The sequence below is a fragment of the Musca autumnalis genome, unplaced genomic scaffold (assembly GCF_047663935.1).
Source record: "Musca autumnalis isolate F117 unplaced genomic scaffold, ASM4766393v1 scaffold_3, whole genome shotgun sequence".
In the NCBI taxonomy this organism is placed as follows: Eukaryota; Metazoa; Arthropoda; class Insecta; order Diptera; family Muscidae; genus Musca; species Musca autumnalis.
In genome coordinates this window covers 195,703,015-195,719,519 of record NW_027411866.1, presented here as the reverse complement: position 1 = coordinate 195,719,519, position 16,505 = coordinate 195,703,015, and the positions used below count along the sequence as shown (strand labels likewise).

Below are 16,505 nucleotides of genomic sequence, written 5' to 3'. Positions count from 1 at the left end.
TAAAATTTGTTATTGGACTAACGGATAGAGGTGGAATCCTAAAAATTGTAAATTAATATTACTGTTATTATTTTGTATTAATGTCAGTGTAGGGTTGATATATGTGGTTGTCGAAATACGTACCATATGTATACGAAAATTACGAAATGACACTCAATTTGTTATTGGAGTCAGGGTGAGCGTTGGTGCTATATGCTATATGGAGGTGGTTTAAAAAATACGTGCATACCATAAATATACGAAAAGTACTAAACCCTTTCAAATTTGGTATCGGGTGTAGAGCTGAAATTCTACAATTTGTTCTTGGGAAGTGGCATTTAAATAAGGAAATGGTTTTGGAAATTCGTATTTTTGAGTACGAGCAGTACTAAATTTGGATTTGGGTAAACGGATAGAGCCGGAATCCTGAAGTTTTGAATCAAGATTACTGTAGGAGTGTAGGATTGTGGTAGTTTTGGAAATTCGTACTTATGGGTCCGAAAAGTACTAAATGATACTAAGTTTGGTACAATTTGGAATTACGATTACTGTAATTTTTATTAATGTCAGTGTATGGTTGAGATATGTCGTCGAAATACGTACCATAAGTATACGAAAAGTACTTAATGGTACTCAATTTGATTTTGGGTGTTGGGACAGTGCTGGAATCTGTATTATTTGGAGTTAGGCTGAGTATTGCTGTGCAACGTTGATTTTGCTGTTAATGTGTAAGGGTGAGATACGGCTGATCTTTCTGAAAATCGAACTAAAAGGGGTACGTACAGTAATAAAATAAAAATAAATATTGATTAAAATTGGTATAAGTGCAACAAAATTTTCAGTATTTCCCATTTCCATATTATATATTGTTTATTTCTCTTTTTTATATCCTTTCCGCATACGAAGTAGCGGGCATTTTAAAGTTTCCAGCTCCATCCTTTCACCCAAATCCAAATTGTACTAAATTTAGTACTATTTAGTACTTTTCGTACACATGCGTACGAATTTCACAACCACTTGATATTATAAACACCACTTCCCAACCGCTACTTCGTATGGGGAAAAGGAATAACATACAAATAAACAATATTGAATGTGGTGAACACTGAAAATTTTTATGTACTAATAACTATTTGAATTAATATTTAATTTTTTTCAAGTACTGTTCAACACGTTTTGTTCGAATTCCAAAAAAAGACATCTACACTTCCGCAGCGGCCTACATTTTAAATTCCAGTCTACGCTTTATCCATATTTTGAACCGAATTTTGGAATTTGTGATATCAAAATGTAGAAAATCTTTATTCAAAAGATGTTACCCTATATAACAGTTAATTTTGAGACATTTTATTTTAGGCCTTTTTATTCTCAGGGTGTAAAACCTTCTTGTAAAACATTAGCCGCATAGATCTACCTTTTCAAATGAACTTACTATAACGATCAGAATAGACAACTAAAACAAAAACAATTTTGCTGAAAAGATACGTTTGGCTTTTTGATTTCAGTACATTATTTAGAAACCGAATTCATGTTAACATAGAAACAATAGTACATTATTCAGTACAATTTTTAAAATCCAGGACCTTAGCTCAAATGTTGCAGTTTTAGCTCTACTTGTTCACCCAATGTCAATGGTATTACATGTGGAAACCTTTCATACATTTAAAAGCGGATTTAAATAATAATTCTGATCCAATATCAACAGTGATCCTCATAACAAATTTTATTTATCGATTCACCCAATACCAGTGCTTCAATATTTAGTATTATTTAATACTTCTAGTACACTTATTGTACGACCACCTCTACCAATGAACCTGACAAATCAATAGTATATCAGAATTTAACTTCTATTCCTTAGCCCAATACCAAATTTATTGCAATTTTGTACTTTTCACGCACTAATTACATAATTCCAGCTTCACTGCTGCACCCAATGTCAAATTTAATACCACTTAGTACATTTCCTATTTCTCAATAAATCAGCCAGCCCTCAGCCTAATTTCAGAATTTGTATGCATTTCAAAAAATCCGTATCTAAACACAAACACAAACCCTCATACAACAATTCGAAATACCACCTGTGTATATATCTTCATGCAACACCAAACTAACTAACTTAATTCATTTTATCCAAAACTATATCCCAACCGCGATTTAGTATTTTTCATATACATAAGTTCGAATTTCCAAAACTTCCTGTCTTTCTCCACTCTAAACGCCAACTGCTATACTAATACCGAATTTCACAATTTCAGCTCTACCCCTTTATTCAATAACAATTTGAACCAAATTCTGTGCCATTTAGTAATTTTCGTACACTTATTGTACGTATATCCACAACCACATCCATATCTCAACCCTACACACCAACAGCGGCTATAATACCAAATTTCCAAATTCCATCTCTATTCATAATACCATTAATACTTTTCCTATGAAAGAACGAATTTAAACAACAGTAATTCCGAATTTCATTATTCCAACTCTATCCGTTCACCCAAATCTAAAATGTACCATTTAGTACTTTTCGTAACAATAAGTATTAACTTCCAAAACTATCTCAGTCCTACACTCCAACAGTAATCTAAATTCCAAATTTCAGGATTCCAGCTCCATCCGTTCAACCAAATCCAAATTGAACAAAAGTTAGTACCATTTATTACTTTCCGTACCAATAAGTACGAATTTCCAAAACCTTAATTTCAAATATCAGAATTCCAGTGCTATCCGCTCTCCCAACTCCACATTTTACCAAATTTAGTACTTTTCGTACCCATAAGTACGAATTTCCAAAACTTCCTCAATCCTACACTCCAACAGTAACCTCAACTCAAAATTTCAGGATTTCAGGTTTATCCCTTCATCAAAATCTAAATTGAACAAAATTTAGTACCACTTAGTACTTTTCGTACCATAAGTACGAATTTCCAAAACTGCCTCAATCCTGCACTCTATAAGTAATCTTAATTATAAATTTCAGGATTCCAGCTCTATCTGTTCACCCAAGTCCAATTGTGCCGAATTTAGTACCTTTTAGTACTTAGTTGGTTCACTTGGTGGCTATACTTTATAGCCTCAATTAGTATGTAAGAGATACCGTTTTGAAAAACCACACCACTCGTTCAGAGGTTGCTATTTCGTTGTTGCATGTTGGCAGTTAAATCCAGCCTGATGAGTTAAGGAATCGCAGAAGGTCTCCCAAACCTAACTTACTTCTGTTATCTCTGCTTTTTCGTTCCCAGCAAGTCCCTTGTGGCCCGGGATCCAAGTGAGAACTACTCTTGACAGACGCCCTAGTTTGGCAAGTTCTTCTTTACAATCTTTTACCTTCTATGTCTAGGAAAGCAGCTTAAGTAAATTGTTTGTGTTCTAAGGACTTCTCTATAGTCCTAACGACTTCGACTTTTATGTAAGTAAGCGTCTTAAGTAGAAATGATGAAAGGCTTATTGGTCTGAAGTCTTTAGCATTTTCGTGACTACGCTTTCCTGCTTTGGGTATGAAGACAACCTTTACCTGTCTCCAACTCGTTGCAACGTAGTTAAGGGATATACATCTACTATAGATGTATACTAGCCAAGGATTTATTATTTTCTCTGCACATTGTAGCATTTTTGACTGCCATGATCCGCTTTGGTAGCTGGCGTTGAAGGCTTTCCGTGACTCTTTACGCAGTTTAGAGAGTTCGGATGTCCACCATGTGTTTTTTCTATCGTGTCATTGGACAGGATACTTTAAAGGCTGTGTCTAGTGATTTCTCCAGAATAGATATAGGTTTGTCAATACATGTTGTAGTGTCGCTTTTGTGAGGAATGCTGGGAAGTTTATCTTTTAAAACCCTATTAAATTTCTCCCAGTTTGTTCTTTTGGGGTTACGAAAGCATTTTGTTGGCGTTTCTTTTTCAGATATATTAAATAGTATCCAATTGTGATCTGTGAAAAAATTCTAATCGGATACCATCCAATTAACTGTTTCAATATGTCGTTTATCGGATACTAGAGTTAGATCAATGACATCTTGACATCCCTTAAAGTTATCAGAGCCTGAAAATACAAAAGTTGGGTTAGTACCTCTATTGCATATAGTACTTTCCGTACCCATAACTACGAATTTCCATAACTACCTCAATCTTACGATCCATAAGTAACCTTAACTCAAAAACTGTATCTGTTCATCCAAATCTAAATTGTACATCCAAATCTAAATTGAACAAAATTTTAGTACCACTTAGTACTTTCCTAATGACAAATACCTCTGCTTCTATTTATTAAAGATATGTAAAATGCTAAACAAGAAGTCCAGTAAAGCTTTCAATCAGTACCAAGCAGATGTCGACAGTAACCAAATATAAAATTAAATATTCAGGTATGTGATGGAAAACGATTCGACTCGTTTTGCCTTAAATCGAAATCGTATATCTCCAATTTTTGTGAATATTTTAATGAAATTGAAAATGGATTTTAAAAATATTTTTCAAATAATGGGCGTATATATATATACATATATCATCAACGACACTCCGATTATATACCATTTCGATTCTGCAAATCGAGTCGATTCGGTTTTCATCACATACCTGATTAATTAGTTTAGTTCAGTTTGCCTTAAGTCATTTGGCATAAAAGCCAGATAGGTAAAAGATTTAGTATCTCCCAAAATAGAAATGTTTACGAGTGAAAGGCTTATGCACAGCGGTAGTGGTGTAGAGTATAACATAGTCGGCCCCACCCCGACTATAGCCTTTGCTCACTTGTTTGGTTTCATATTTTTTAAGCACAATCTAGATTCTATACGAATTTTTAATTTATTTTTTAGAGGCTTATACGTACTCTGAGGTAGTATAATTTAGATTTGCTCCATGATTTTCTTAATTTCTTTGATTTTCCGCAAAAATAAAAACAAATTTTAGAAATTATGGTGCACCAACTCCAATGCAGTTATTCCATTATTAACTTTTGAGGTGAAATCTTCCACTGATCCGAAAAGTTCAGTTTAAACAATTGATCTCAATTCGACATATATTTAAAGTCCCACAAATCCGCCACGTTTGCATAATCGACCAGATCGAATAGTTTTAAAGAATGTAACGTTTCTAAATCTTAAAAAAAATTATGATTCAAATACCTAAAAATGTATGATCATATGTCTCGGGATTATGACGGACTGCTTTGCAAATGCCTATGTAATCAGCGAAAACATCAAACTGTTTATTTTGCAAAGCACAAAGGACGTATTATATACAAGCACCACATATAATTTCAAGTAATTTATACGACAAAAAAAATAAAAAATTTGAATTTTTTAAAAATTTTACAATATGCGATGTATTTGAACACATACATCATCACAATTGTCATCAATGAAAAGGCAAAGAGTCCACATTTGCGCTTATAAAGCAAAATAGCTGTCCAGTATACATTTTCGTTGCACAATAAATAATTAAATTATTATGTAGAAAATTCTTAGGAACCATCATTGTCACTATATACTAGCCAATTTTATTCTTCTAGGAATTATCAAACAATTGAAAATCAACCCCTTCGACAGACACCATTTATTTAAAAAACTACAACTGCCGTGTTATTATTCGCTTCAGAAACCTGTATATGGCCAAGAAACCTGTATTCGAACATTTTATGGGGGCGCCTGAATTTTCTGTGTTAGGGAATCCACAAAGATAATAACGAGCATTCAGTGAAAAAAGAAGAATGATCATCGAAACACAGCATAAGCAAAAACGAACTACAAAAACAAACATTAATTTATTAAATTAATTGTCACTGCGTTTGTTGGTTATTTTTTTGTGCATTTTTGTTGCATTTTATTTACCTAATGTTCCGCAGGTATTAAAACAGCATGAGATTTGAAATATTGCCGAACAAAAAAAGAAAAAATACTAAGAAACACATTATTAAGAAATCATTTGATTGTACACTGTCAATTTTGAGAGTTATATAAAAGAAGATTGAATTAGCTACAGATGCATAGAAAGCTTAGAACAATGAGAGGATTAACAGTTGTCGGATTATTGGCTGTGGGCCTGGCACTAACGAATGGTAAGATTTTTTGATTGTGTTACATTTATATTTTAAAAATCTTTTCAAAAATATTTTAAAATTCATTGTTGTAAACTTTTTTTAATTTTAAATTTCAGCATATGGGGCTAGTATAGGAGGTTCCAGTGGAGGTTCTCTTGCTGCAGCTAGTGCTAGCGCTGTTGCTGATGCCGCTGCATCTGCTGGTGGTAAAGGTAGTGCTCTGAGTAGTGCAAGTGCTTCAGCTACTGCTTCTGCAGGTGTTGGCAGTGCATTGGGTGGCGGCCATGCCGGAGCATCTGGTAGCGCTATTGTGGGAGCAGGCTCGGGCCATGGTTCAGCAAGTAGTGGTGCAAGTGCCAGCGTTGGAGCATCTGGTATTGCAGGTGGCGCTGGTGGTTATGGTGCTGGATCAGGAGTGGGATCAGGTGCTGGATTTGGATCTGGTTTAGTTGGTGGTGTTGCCGGGGGCCACGGGTCCGGCTCTGGTGCAGCAATTGGATCCGGTAGCGGTCATGGATCTGGTGGTGGTTATGGCGCTGGATCTGGTGTTGGATCAGGTGCTGGAATAGGTGGCGGTATCGGCGCAGGGTGTTGGTTCAGGATCTGGTAGTGGTTATGGCGCTGGATCTGGTGCTGGTGTTGGAGCAGGTTCAGGTATAGCTGGCGGTATTAGCGAAGGTCACGGTTCAGGCTCTGGATCCGGTAGCGGTCATGGATCCGCTGGTGGTTATGGCGCTGGATCTGGTGCTGGTGTTGGAGCAGGTTCAGGAATAGCTGGTGGTATTAGCGGTTCAGGCTCTGGATCCGGTAGCGGTCATGGATCTGCTGGTGGTTATGGCGCTGGATCTGGTGTTGGAGCAGGTTCGGGAATAGCTGGCGGTATTAGCGGTGGTCACGGTTCAGGCTCTGGATCCGCTAGCGGTCATGGATCTGCTGGTGGTTATGGCGCTGGATCTGGTGCTGGTGTTGGAGCAGGTTCTGGAATAGCTGGTGGTATTAGCGGTGGTCACGGTTCAGGCTCTGGATCCGGTAGTGGTCATGGATCTGCAGGTGGTTATGGCGCTGGATCTGGTGCTGATGTTGGTGCCGGTTCTGGAATAGCTGGCGGTATTAGCGGTGGTCACGGTTCAGGCTCTGGATCCGGTAGCGGTTATGGTGGCGGTGCTGGAATTGGATCCGGTGTAGGAAGCGGCATTAGTGGTGGCCATGGAGCAGGTTCAGCATCTGCTGGTGGTTATGGAGCAGGATCTGGAATTGGAGCTGGTCTAGGTGGTGGCATTGGCGCAGGTTCAGGCGCTGGTTATGGTTCTGGATCGGGTTCTAGTCACGGTGCTGGTTCAGGTTCTGGTCTCGGAGGTGGATTAGGTGGTGGTGCTGGTTCTGGAGCAGGCTTATGGCTCTGGAGCAGGAATTGCTGGCGGTTCTGGTCACGGTGGCGCTTCTGGAATAGGCGGAGGTGTAGGTGGTGGTTATGGTGCTGCTAGTAGTGGCGCCACAGCTAGTGCCTCTGCAGGAGGTGCTGGAGGTCATGGCGGAGCTGGCAAAGGAGGAGCTGGAGGTCATGGCGGAGGCCGGTAATGGAGGCGCTGGAGGTCATGGCGGAGCCGGTAAAGGAGGAGCTGGAGGTCATGGCGGAGCCGGTAAAGGAGGCGGCGCTGCAAAAGGAGGAGCCGGTGGTCATGGTGCTGGTGCAGGATTTGGCGGAGGCAAAGGTGGTGGTGCAGCAGGCGCTGGTGCTTATGGCGGCAGTGCGATTGGAGGTCATGGCTCTGGTAACGGAAAAGGTGTTGGTTTAGCCATCGGCGGTAGTATTGGTGGCGGACATGGAATCGGTGGAAGTGCGGGTGGTGGTTATGGAAAGGGTGCTGGTTTAACATTTGGCGGTGGAGCTGGTAAAGGAGCAGCTATTGGATCTGCACTTGCTGGTGCCCATGCTAATGCTCACGCTATAGCTTCATCCGTAGCATCCGCTTTATCTGCCGCTAAAGGAAGTGCAATTAACGCAGCCGTGACTGGTGGCAAGGGTCTATCAGGCGCTTTGGGTGGTCACGGTGGTGCACATGCTTCATCTTCAGCTAGTGCTAGTGCTACAGCAGGTTCCAAAGCAGGCTATGGCAAATAATTGATAAAAAAGGATAATAAATTGTGGACTTGGTGTACATATATAAACAAAATAAAATCTTATTTTTTCCCATAACTCACAATCTGCGATTTAATTAAATCTCTTTTGATGTTCAAAAACATGTTTCACAATTCTCGCCTTTCAAATATTTTCGTTATTAAAAATCCATCAGTTGTAAGGTAACAATGCATTGGTGAAAATAATACCATTCAAAACAAAATAGAAGAGAGAAAACAGAATAATGGTCTGGCAGTTTTGTGGCAAAAATGTCATCCCACGTTAAAATAACAACAAATTGAACAAAAAACAGTTTTAACAATTAAAAATGGAAATCAATGGCTTCGAAACCGCCCATTGTTGTGGTTTTGAGGGCATAATGAATATGGTATGGAAATTTGTGGAACAAAGAGATCAGACTTTCTATAAAATATAAAATAAAAAATATGAAATATAAAAAATAAAACATAAAATACTAGCCGACCCGGTTCGCGTTGCTGGCCCTTCAAACAGTTTTATGTTAACTTTTCTTAAGTCAATTATATTTTTCTTGCATCGGTAATTAGTCGGCATCTACAAGTGACTGTAAATAAAAAATCTTTAGAAATGTTAGTGTCGATATGCAATTATAACATACCGCAAAAGAACTGATGGCTTGAGGCATGCATTTATTTTATCTGCTGGAAGTGTTTGTCTGAAATCTAAACGAAAATTTCTTCTTAATTCCTTCTAGAATCGAACTATAGCTTCTTGGGAATTTGTATGTGCCATCGTAAATTCGTTCCAAATGATAATTTCTATTTCATATTGCATGTGTAACCTTCATTCACATGAATTTCCAGCTTAAGGACCGGCTGTGTCGTCCTTCCACCTTCTTATAATGTATATCTTATATACCTGATGAATCTATAGCTTTCGATATGTTGTCTTCTAATCCATACACTTGCTTTTCAATAAGACCAAAGCTTTGTTATGTATTACATCTGGTATTTCCATTGATTTGTAACGTTCGCAAATTTTATATGTATATGGTAACATGGGGCGCCTTCGCCACGTTTTTTTCAAAATGTTCGCATACCGACACCGTTAAAATTTTTTCAAATATTATTTTTGGTACAAATATTAGCATATCTTGACTATAAGTTCTGATATATAAATGGTTATAATTTTGTTTTTAAAGTATTATTTTTGAGAATTTACAAAATGTGTAAAAAGTGGCGAAGCCTCCCCACCCATGGGGCAGCTTCGCCATCGATATTGAACATACTCCAACGGACTCTAAAACTGTAATTTAACATACTTCGTCCTTAAATATCATCATTATGCAAAAAAGGAACATGTTTTCTATTGAATAATCAAAACTAATTTTAAAATTCACAAAAAGTAACCGATTCTAGCGGTTAATTGAAGTAGGTGCCTTGAATTTAGGTACAAAAATCATAATATAACTAAAACAAGATACGTTTAGGATAATATTTGATTTTAACTTCATATTATAGTGTGGTATATCTACGGTATAAATAATTTAAATTAAACATGACAAATTTCTAACATTAACCCACCACGCCGCTATCATGGCGTAGGCTCCCCACCCCCTTATATATTTCATAATATTAATATATTGACATTTGTATTTGGTGTTTTTCATGCGAATTATTGGCATTTATATTCTTCAGTAGTTGTCTTCTAACGGTATAAAATGTGTTTTTGATATCACAAAAGGTAAAGAAGATATCACAAAAAATACCTACCATAATTATTTTTCCCAATACCCTGAAAACACAAAACCGCGTGCGTCCGCTATCCTACTTATGACACAACTGCCAACTTTTGGGAGATGATAGATCTTCATTAAACTCACAATTTTGCTTTTAACGGATTTTTTTCTAGAAATTGTATTTTGCGAGAAAATCGGCACTGGCGTAGCCGCCCCATGTTACCATATATAGGGCATTTAAAAAATAGGGCACAGGGGATAACCTTCTTTTATGAAATTCAACAAAATATATAGCCTATTTCCACCATTTTACATGTCTGTACATCATCTGAAAATGATATGGAAATCGGTTAAGAAATCTTGGAGTTATATCATATTTAAAAAAATGCATGGTTCGGCTTTTAGGTCCCAAATAAGTACCTAGGGTGAGGGACACAACCACCATCGCTAATTCATTTGAAACCGATACGTACGGAAGATGTACAAAAATAGCGTTTAAAAAAGGGAGGATGTATCCCTCCGAAATTCAACATAATATATAGCATATTTTCTCCAGGGGTCATTCCTGTACATTCTTTGACATTTTCAAGAAAATCGGTGCAGTAGTTTTGGATTTAAAACATATTTAAAAAAGTAAAAAAAGTATCAGTCGGCTTTGCCGACAGAGATATACCCTCAGCCTGTGTGGTTTGAAATATTTTTTTTTTTACCAAAAAAAAATATTTATTTAGAGGGTTTTCAAAAATTTGGGCGTATGAACCAAAAGGATTGAGGCAGCGAATGCAAGTTGCTTCAACAAAATCAAAGTGATTCGAGAGCAGGTCTTAAAGTGAATTTATCCAAAATTTTGTGTGAGTGGACAAATATAGTCTATATTCGAACCTGATCTATATCTAGTAGATATATTAGGATGTGTAAAGTATGGACCAAATCGTTTACTTCCATCAAGAGTTATCGTGCGCACAATTTTTGGGAACATTTTTAAACTTTTAGGGGGGAGGTACCTGAAGGAGTGGACCAATAGGCTTATCTTCGAACTTATATTAAGTTTGGACAAAATATTACGAAGGCCACATTTTGGACCGTATCGGCAGATCCGTTCGAGAGTTATCCGTCGTTCCAACCATTACACTCGGTGTCTTTTGTATCCTTCAGGGTATTTTCTCAGGAAGTATGGACTTGCCCCTGATAGAAATTGTACCGTCGTATGGGGACAGTGAATACAAGTTGCTACAACATCAAAATCAATGCGATTCGAGAGCAGGTCCTAAACTGAACTTTTCCGAAATTTTGTGTGGTAGGTACCCGAAGGAGTGGATCGATTGAGTCCAGATTAAAACCTCACCTAAGTCTGGCAGATGTGCAAAGTATGGACCAAATCGGTTACTCCCTTCAAGAGTTATCGTGCGCACAAATTTTCCGAACATTTCGAACTTTTGTGGGGAAGTAACCGGAAGGAGTGGACCGATACAACCCATCTTCGAACTTAAACTAAGTGTGGACAAAATATTACGAAAGCTAAATTTTGGACCGAATCGGTTGATCTGTTCGAGAGTTATCGTGCGCTCCAACCAGCCAGACAGACGGACAGACATGGCTAAATCAACTCCAAATTGTCTGAAACATATTTCGCCCAAGCATACTTAGGGTCTAAAACCATTATTTCGATGAGGCACATTTTGGCCGCATGAAAGTGTATATACCCTCGTTAGCATAAATGCTGAGGGTATAAAAAGTGGGTGTTGTGAGGTCTTTAGGCCTCAAATGAGTACCTAGCAAATTCATTTTCTCACCGGTTCGTCCGTCAGTTTTGCTTAGGGGAGGTATCCCGCCCCCTCTGAAATTCAACAAAATATATAAGCTATTTTCACCACGGGTCCTCCCTGCGCATTCTCTGAAATTTTCAGGATAATCGGTTCAGCCGTTTTTGAGTCTATACGGAACATACATACTAACCTACACACATTGTCTTTTATATATAAGTACCCTGCCAGCATTTGGAAGTGAGTTTTTCACTCCCTCGCCTAAGACGTCACTCCGGAGACACGCCAAGGAAGTTCGTTAGTGAATTACACAAACAATTTCTATAGCATTATTATGATTACCTTTTATCGCGTATGCCGACACTTCGGAGTGACTTCCAAGACTATTGTTTACATTTATTTAATAATTCAACACATAAGAAAAAATATGGGACATTTTTCTATGTGATGATTACATGAGACGGTGCACAGTGGATCCACACATTGGCCAAAAATAAAAAAATTAATGTCAAAATTTTGGTACAACATCTGGCAACTCTGACAGCTATGACATGGACCTTTGTAAAACTATATTATTTTTTGTTTCATTCGAGCGCGATCTTCTTAAGAATAGCTTCAAAAGTGGGAACATTAGACTAATATTTTTTGTTGAGAGTACAACCTATTTTTTAAGTGCAAGTAAATATATTCAAAATATCGCGAAACTAATACGTATAGCAAAATATTATAGGGGATTTTGAAGGAGAAGGTAATAGCTTAATTTTCATTAAAAAAATTGTTTTAGCGTGTTGTGGAATTCTAGTTAGCTGCATATTTTCTTAGTGTATTTTGTAATGCCAATTCGTTCATATACTTAAATTTGACCTAAGGTTTTAGTTATGATGCCCACCAGTGCCCACCTCGGGAATAATTTTCCAAAGTAGGTCATGGGTTTAAGATTATTCAGTATTGAAATCAGGTGCCATCTAGTGCCAGACTATAAATGGTGGGTCGCTGACTAAAGCTGCCCAGGAATAGAGTTTCTATGGATATATTAGCGTATAACTCTGTTATCTGGCCACGTACATTAACATTATTGGCATCAGTGGCAAGATGAAGAAATCTTTTTCCAAATTTGTCTTTTCCTTGGCGGTACGTGCCTTCCAGGAAGAACGCTATAAGATCTATATACAAAATTTTACCAATTTTCAGACAAAAAATTTGATTTTTTTAATCCGATAAATTGGTTGGATTTTATGTTGTTTTGGAGATTGTTTTGTTCCCAAGGCCTATTTTTGCATCATAAGATAATCGGGAGCTTTGTTCATGTCATTTTGTATTAACAGCATAAAACAATTCTTACCGTATACCCCCTCCAGAGGGGAAAGGGGGAGAATGTTACACTCGTGGTTTCTTAAAACACTCTTCGCAGCAGCACAAAGCTGTAACCAGGGATACTTATTATCAAGCAAAAATCGATCTTTCGATCTTTTGATTCTTACTTAGAACTCAAGAATCGATCTTTCGATCTTTTGATTCTTACTCAGAACTCAAAAATCGATTTTTCGATTCTTACGTAGGAATCAAAAATCGATCTTTCGATCCTTTGATTCTTACTTAGAACTCACTTGGATAAAAGAATCGTTCGATCGAGATGACTCCTTAATTTAAAATGTGAACGTTTTAGTGTATAATGCTTCGCGTTTAACACTGCCGTACCGTTAGATTAACTTTGTTCATCAGTACAACAAATAATATAATATTGTTGTCTTGCTCTTACCAATGTAATCTGTATATTTCATTTTCATCAAAAAGTCGAAACAGAATTGATCTTTCGATTCCCACTGCAAGAATCGAAGAATCATAATAGAGAATCGATCTTTCGATTCTCTATAAAGTCAAAACTCGATTCCGATTTTTAGATTCTTCAACTCAAAGAATCGAGGAATCGATCGCATTGGCTTGATTTTTACACTCTAAATATTTTTGGCCAGTTTCTCCATACAAGTGGATCCACTGTGCGGTGGTGCAGTGGTATGCATACACTCTTTGCGCTCTGAAGGTCTCGGCTTCCTTCCCAAACCAGGCAACAAAACACATTTTTAAAATGACAAAATTAATGTAGTCAGAAATTCCAATGAATAAATTCTCTAAAATAGCGTACATTAAAACAAATAAAAATAAACAATTATAATAAAAATATAAAAAATAAATAGAAAAAAAAATAAAAAAAAATATTTTTTTAATTCCAAAAAATATCGCGAAAATGATTTCAAAGAAGTGTCCCTGGAGTGACTTCCAAGACGGCACGCCGGAGGTCACTTCGATTGACTTCCGCGACTATAGCCGCCACTGTTTTCATCGCCCTGGGCGACACCCCTAAGTCACTTCCGCGATAGTTTTTGCTTGCAGGGTAGACAGCGGAGTTCTATGCAAATATACATATATATAATTAGGATGGTCGTAGAGAAAATCGGATAGGACAGAAACTCGTTTTAATACAAAATAAGACGAATTAATCCCTTGATGGTCTAATACTTTACACCTGAAATTTGTCGGTATATGTCCACGTCTTCACATTGTCCCCATAGAATAGGTACCGCCCGATTTCCATTATTTTGAAGGTTGTGGCCTCACTGTCTCTCCGAAATGGCTGAAATTTGGTATTAAAGTCTTCGTTGTAGGTATACAACTTTCCAACTGAAAGTTGTCAATATAGGTCCACGTCTTCAAATAGACCCCATAGAACGGTACATCCGGATTTCTGGTGTTTTAAAGGTTGTGGTCTCAACACTTCTCCGAAATGGCTGAAATTTGGTATTAAGTCTTCGTTGTAGGTATACAACTTTCCACCTGAAATTTGTCGGTATAGGTCCACGTCTTCATATAGCCCCAATAGAAATTTGAAATTTGCTATTAAGTCTTTCTTGGGGGTATAAAACTTTCCACCTACAAATTGTCGGTCTAGGTTCAGGCCTTCATATAGCCCCCATTGACGATACCTCCCGATTTTCGGTATTTTGAAGGTTGTGGCTGTGGTTGTACATATCTATATTTTATTTACTTGTCTGAAGAGAATTTTAACGGAACAAGTGAGAAAAGGCTATAGTCGGGACTGGGACGACTATATGATATCCTACACCAGTACCACTATGCATACGATTTTCACTGGTAAAGATTTTGTGATACCTCCTTTGTTTGACCACCTTCACCTACCTATTTTGCATTAATTTAAAGATGATATTTTCGTCTTCCATTGATAGGCTTTGCCGAAATACACCGACTAGAAGCTGATATATTCGGATAAGAATTAAACGTTGAATTTTGTTCTTCTCTTCTTCTCTTCAAATACAAGAGAGTTCTGTCCAGCCATGATATAAATCTTGAAACTAAATGTAGATTTACCTTAACCTTATTATACGCTATGGAGGCATGGACCATAAAATCATTAGACGTGAAGAAATTAGAATCCTTCGAAATGTGGATCTACCGCCGAATTTTAAAAATACCATGGACTGCATTAGTTTCAAACAATGAAGTGCTTCGAAAAATGAATCGAACATTCGTATGACGAATAGGCAAATAAAGAAGAAGAAGTTGAATTTTCTCAATGTAAGTTGTTTGCTCATTCCGACCGCTAAATATTATCCGACCAATAGGCTCAATTGGCTTCTTCCTCAGTGGGACCCGCATCAACTATCAAAATTTCGTGACGATCCTATCAAAATTGCGACATGTAGCGTGATTACAAAAAAAAAAATGCAAAAACGGGATGCATAACCGACTATTGCAATATCTCCGTTGTTTGGCCACCTGCTCGAACCTACCTTGCATCGTTGTAAAGGTATAATTTTCTACTTTCATAGCCAGGCTTTGCATTTGGATGTTCCCCAACCAAAGCTTAGATATTCGTCATTACATTTAAAATCGCAAACATGAAAAATTGTGTTGGATTAGCGACTTTAGCGATATCTCGTCGTTTGACCTTCTACACAAAACCTACTTTAAATCGTTGTAAAGGTGATATTTTCTTCTTTCATTGTCAGGTTTTTCTTTTTGTAAACCGCTTATAAAAGCAGAGACATTCGCTTTGTAATAAAACGTTGACTGGTTCTCCAAATAATTTTTTTCCCATTCCGACCCTTGAATATTATCTGGCCTTCACCAAAATCAGTACTCTACTTCCCCTCCGGGACCCCCATTAACCCCAAAAGTTTCGTGACGATTCGATCAAAATTGCGACCTGTAGCGTGATATTCAAACAAATTGAAAAATTGGATGTATTACCGGATATTGCGATATCTCCGTTATTTGGCCACCTAGCCAACCTACTTTGCATCATTATAAAGATGGTATTTTCTACTTTCATAATCAGGCTTTGCTTTCGGAAAGTCCCCAACCAAAGCTGTAACATTCGTCATTATAATTAAAATCGCAAAAATGAAAAGTTGGGCTTTATTTGCGACTATTGTGATATCTTCGTGGTCACAACCGACAACCTATTTTACATCGTTAGAAAGGTAATATTTTCTACTTTCATTGTATTTTCATTATTATTTTCTACATTTCATTATATTTGGCTTCTGATTAAATTGCAATCGAAACATATGATATGATGCATATATTTTGCATAAGTCATACTATGTTCCGATTCCAATTTAATCAGAAGCCAAAAATATGCAGTTTCAAAACTTGACATGAATTGAACCAAAAATAGAAGTTGCATAAAATTCCGCTGTCTATATATAAGATTAATATTACAACAAAATAAATTCAAAGATAATGATATTTTCTCCGAAATTTGAAGAAAGTAAAATTTTTTTAAATAGTAATAATTTTTGTTAGTCTTCCTTAGCCACATTTTAGTTCATATAAATGACTGTTATGTATTTCAATGTCATCGTAATT

At 37.1% G+C, this 16,505-nt stretch overlaps 2 protein-coding genes across 2 annotated transcripts in view; both read left to right on the top strand.

Moving 5' to 3' along the window:
- Nucleotides 1-5,982: 5,982 nt before the first annotated feature.
- On the top strand, nt 5,983-7,743 carry LOC141398396 (uncharacterized). Its single transcript, XM_073975681.1, has 4 exons — nt 5,983-6,037; nt 6,136-6,554; nt 6,589-7,577; nt 7,612-7,743. Exons 1-3 carry the CDS (start codon nt 5,983-5,985, stop codon nt 7,501-7,503), a joined length of 1,389 nt encoding a protein of 462 aa, XP_073831782.1. The 3' UTR covers nt 7,504-7,577; nt 7,612-7,743.
- Nucleotides 7,744-8,466: 723 nt separating this feature from the next.
- The window catches only part of LOC141398395 (uncharacterized), an 11,743-nt gene continuing 3,704 nt past the window's right edge, over nt 8,467-16,505 (top strand). Inside the window, exon 1 of the mRNA XM_073975680.1 lies at nt 8,467-8,526. Within this exon, the coding sequence (XP_073831781.1) occupies nt 8,467-8,526 (60 nt within the window). The remainder of the gene's footprint in view (nt 8,527-16,505) is intronic.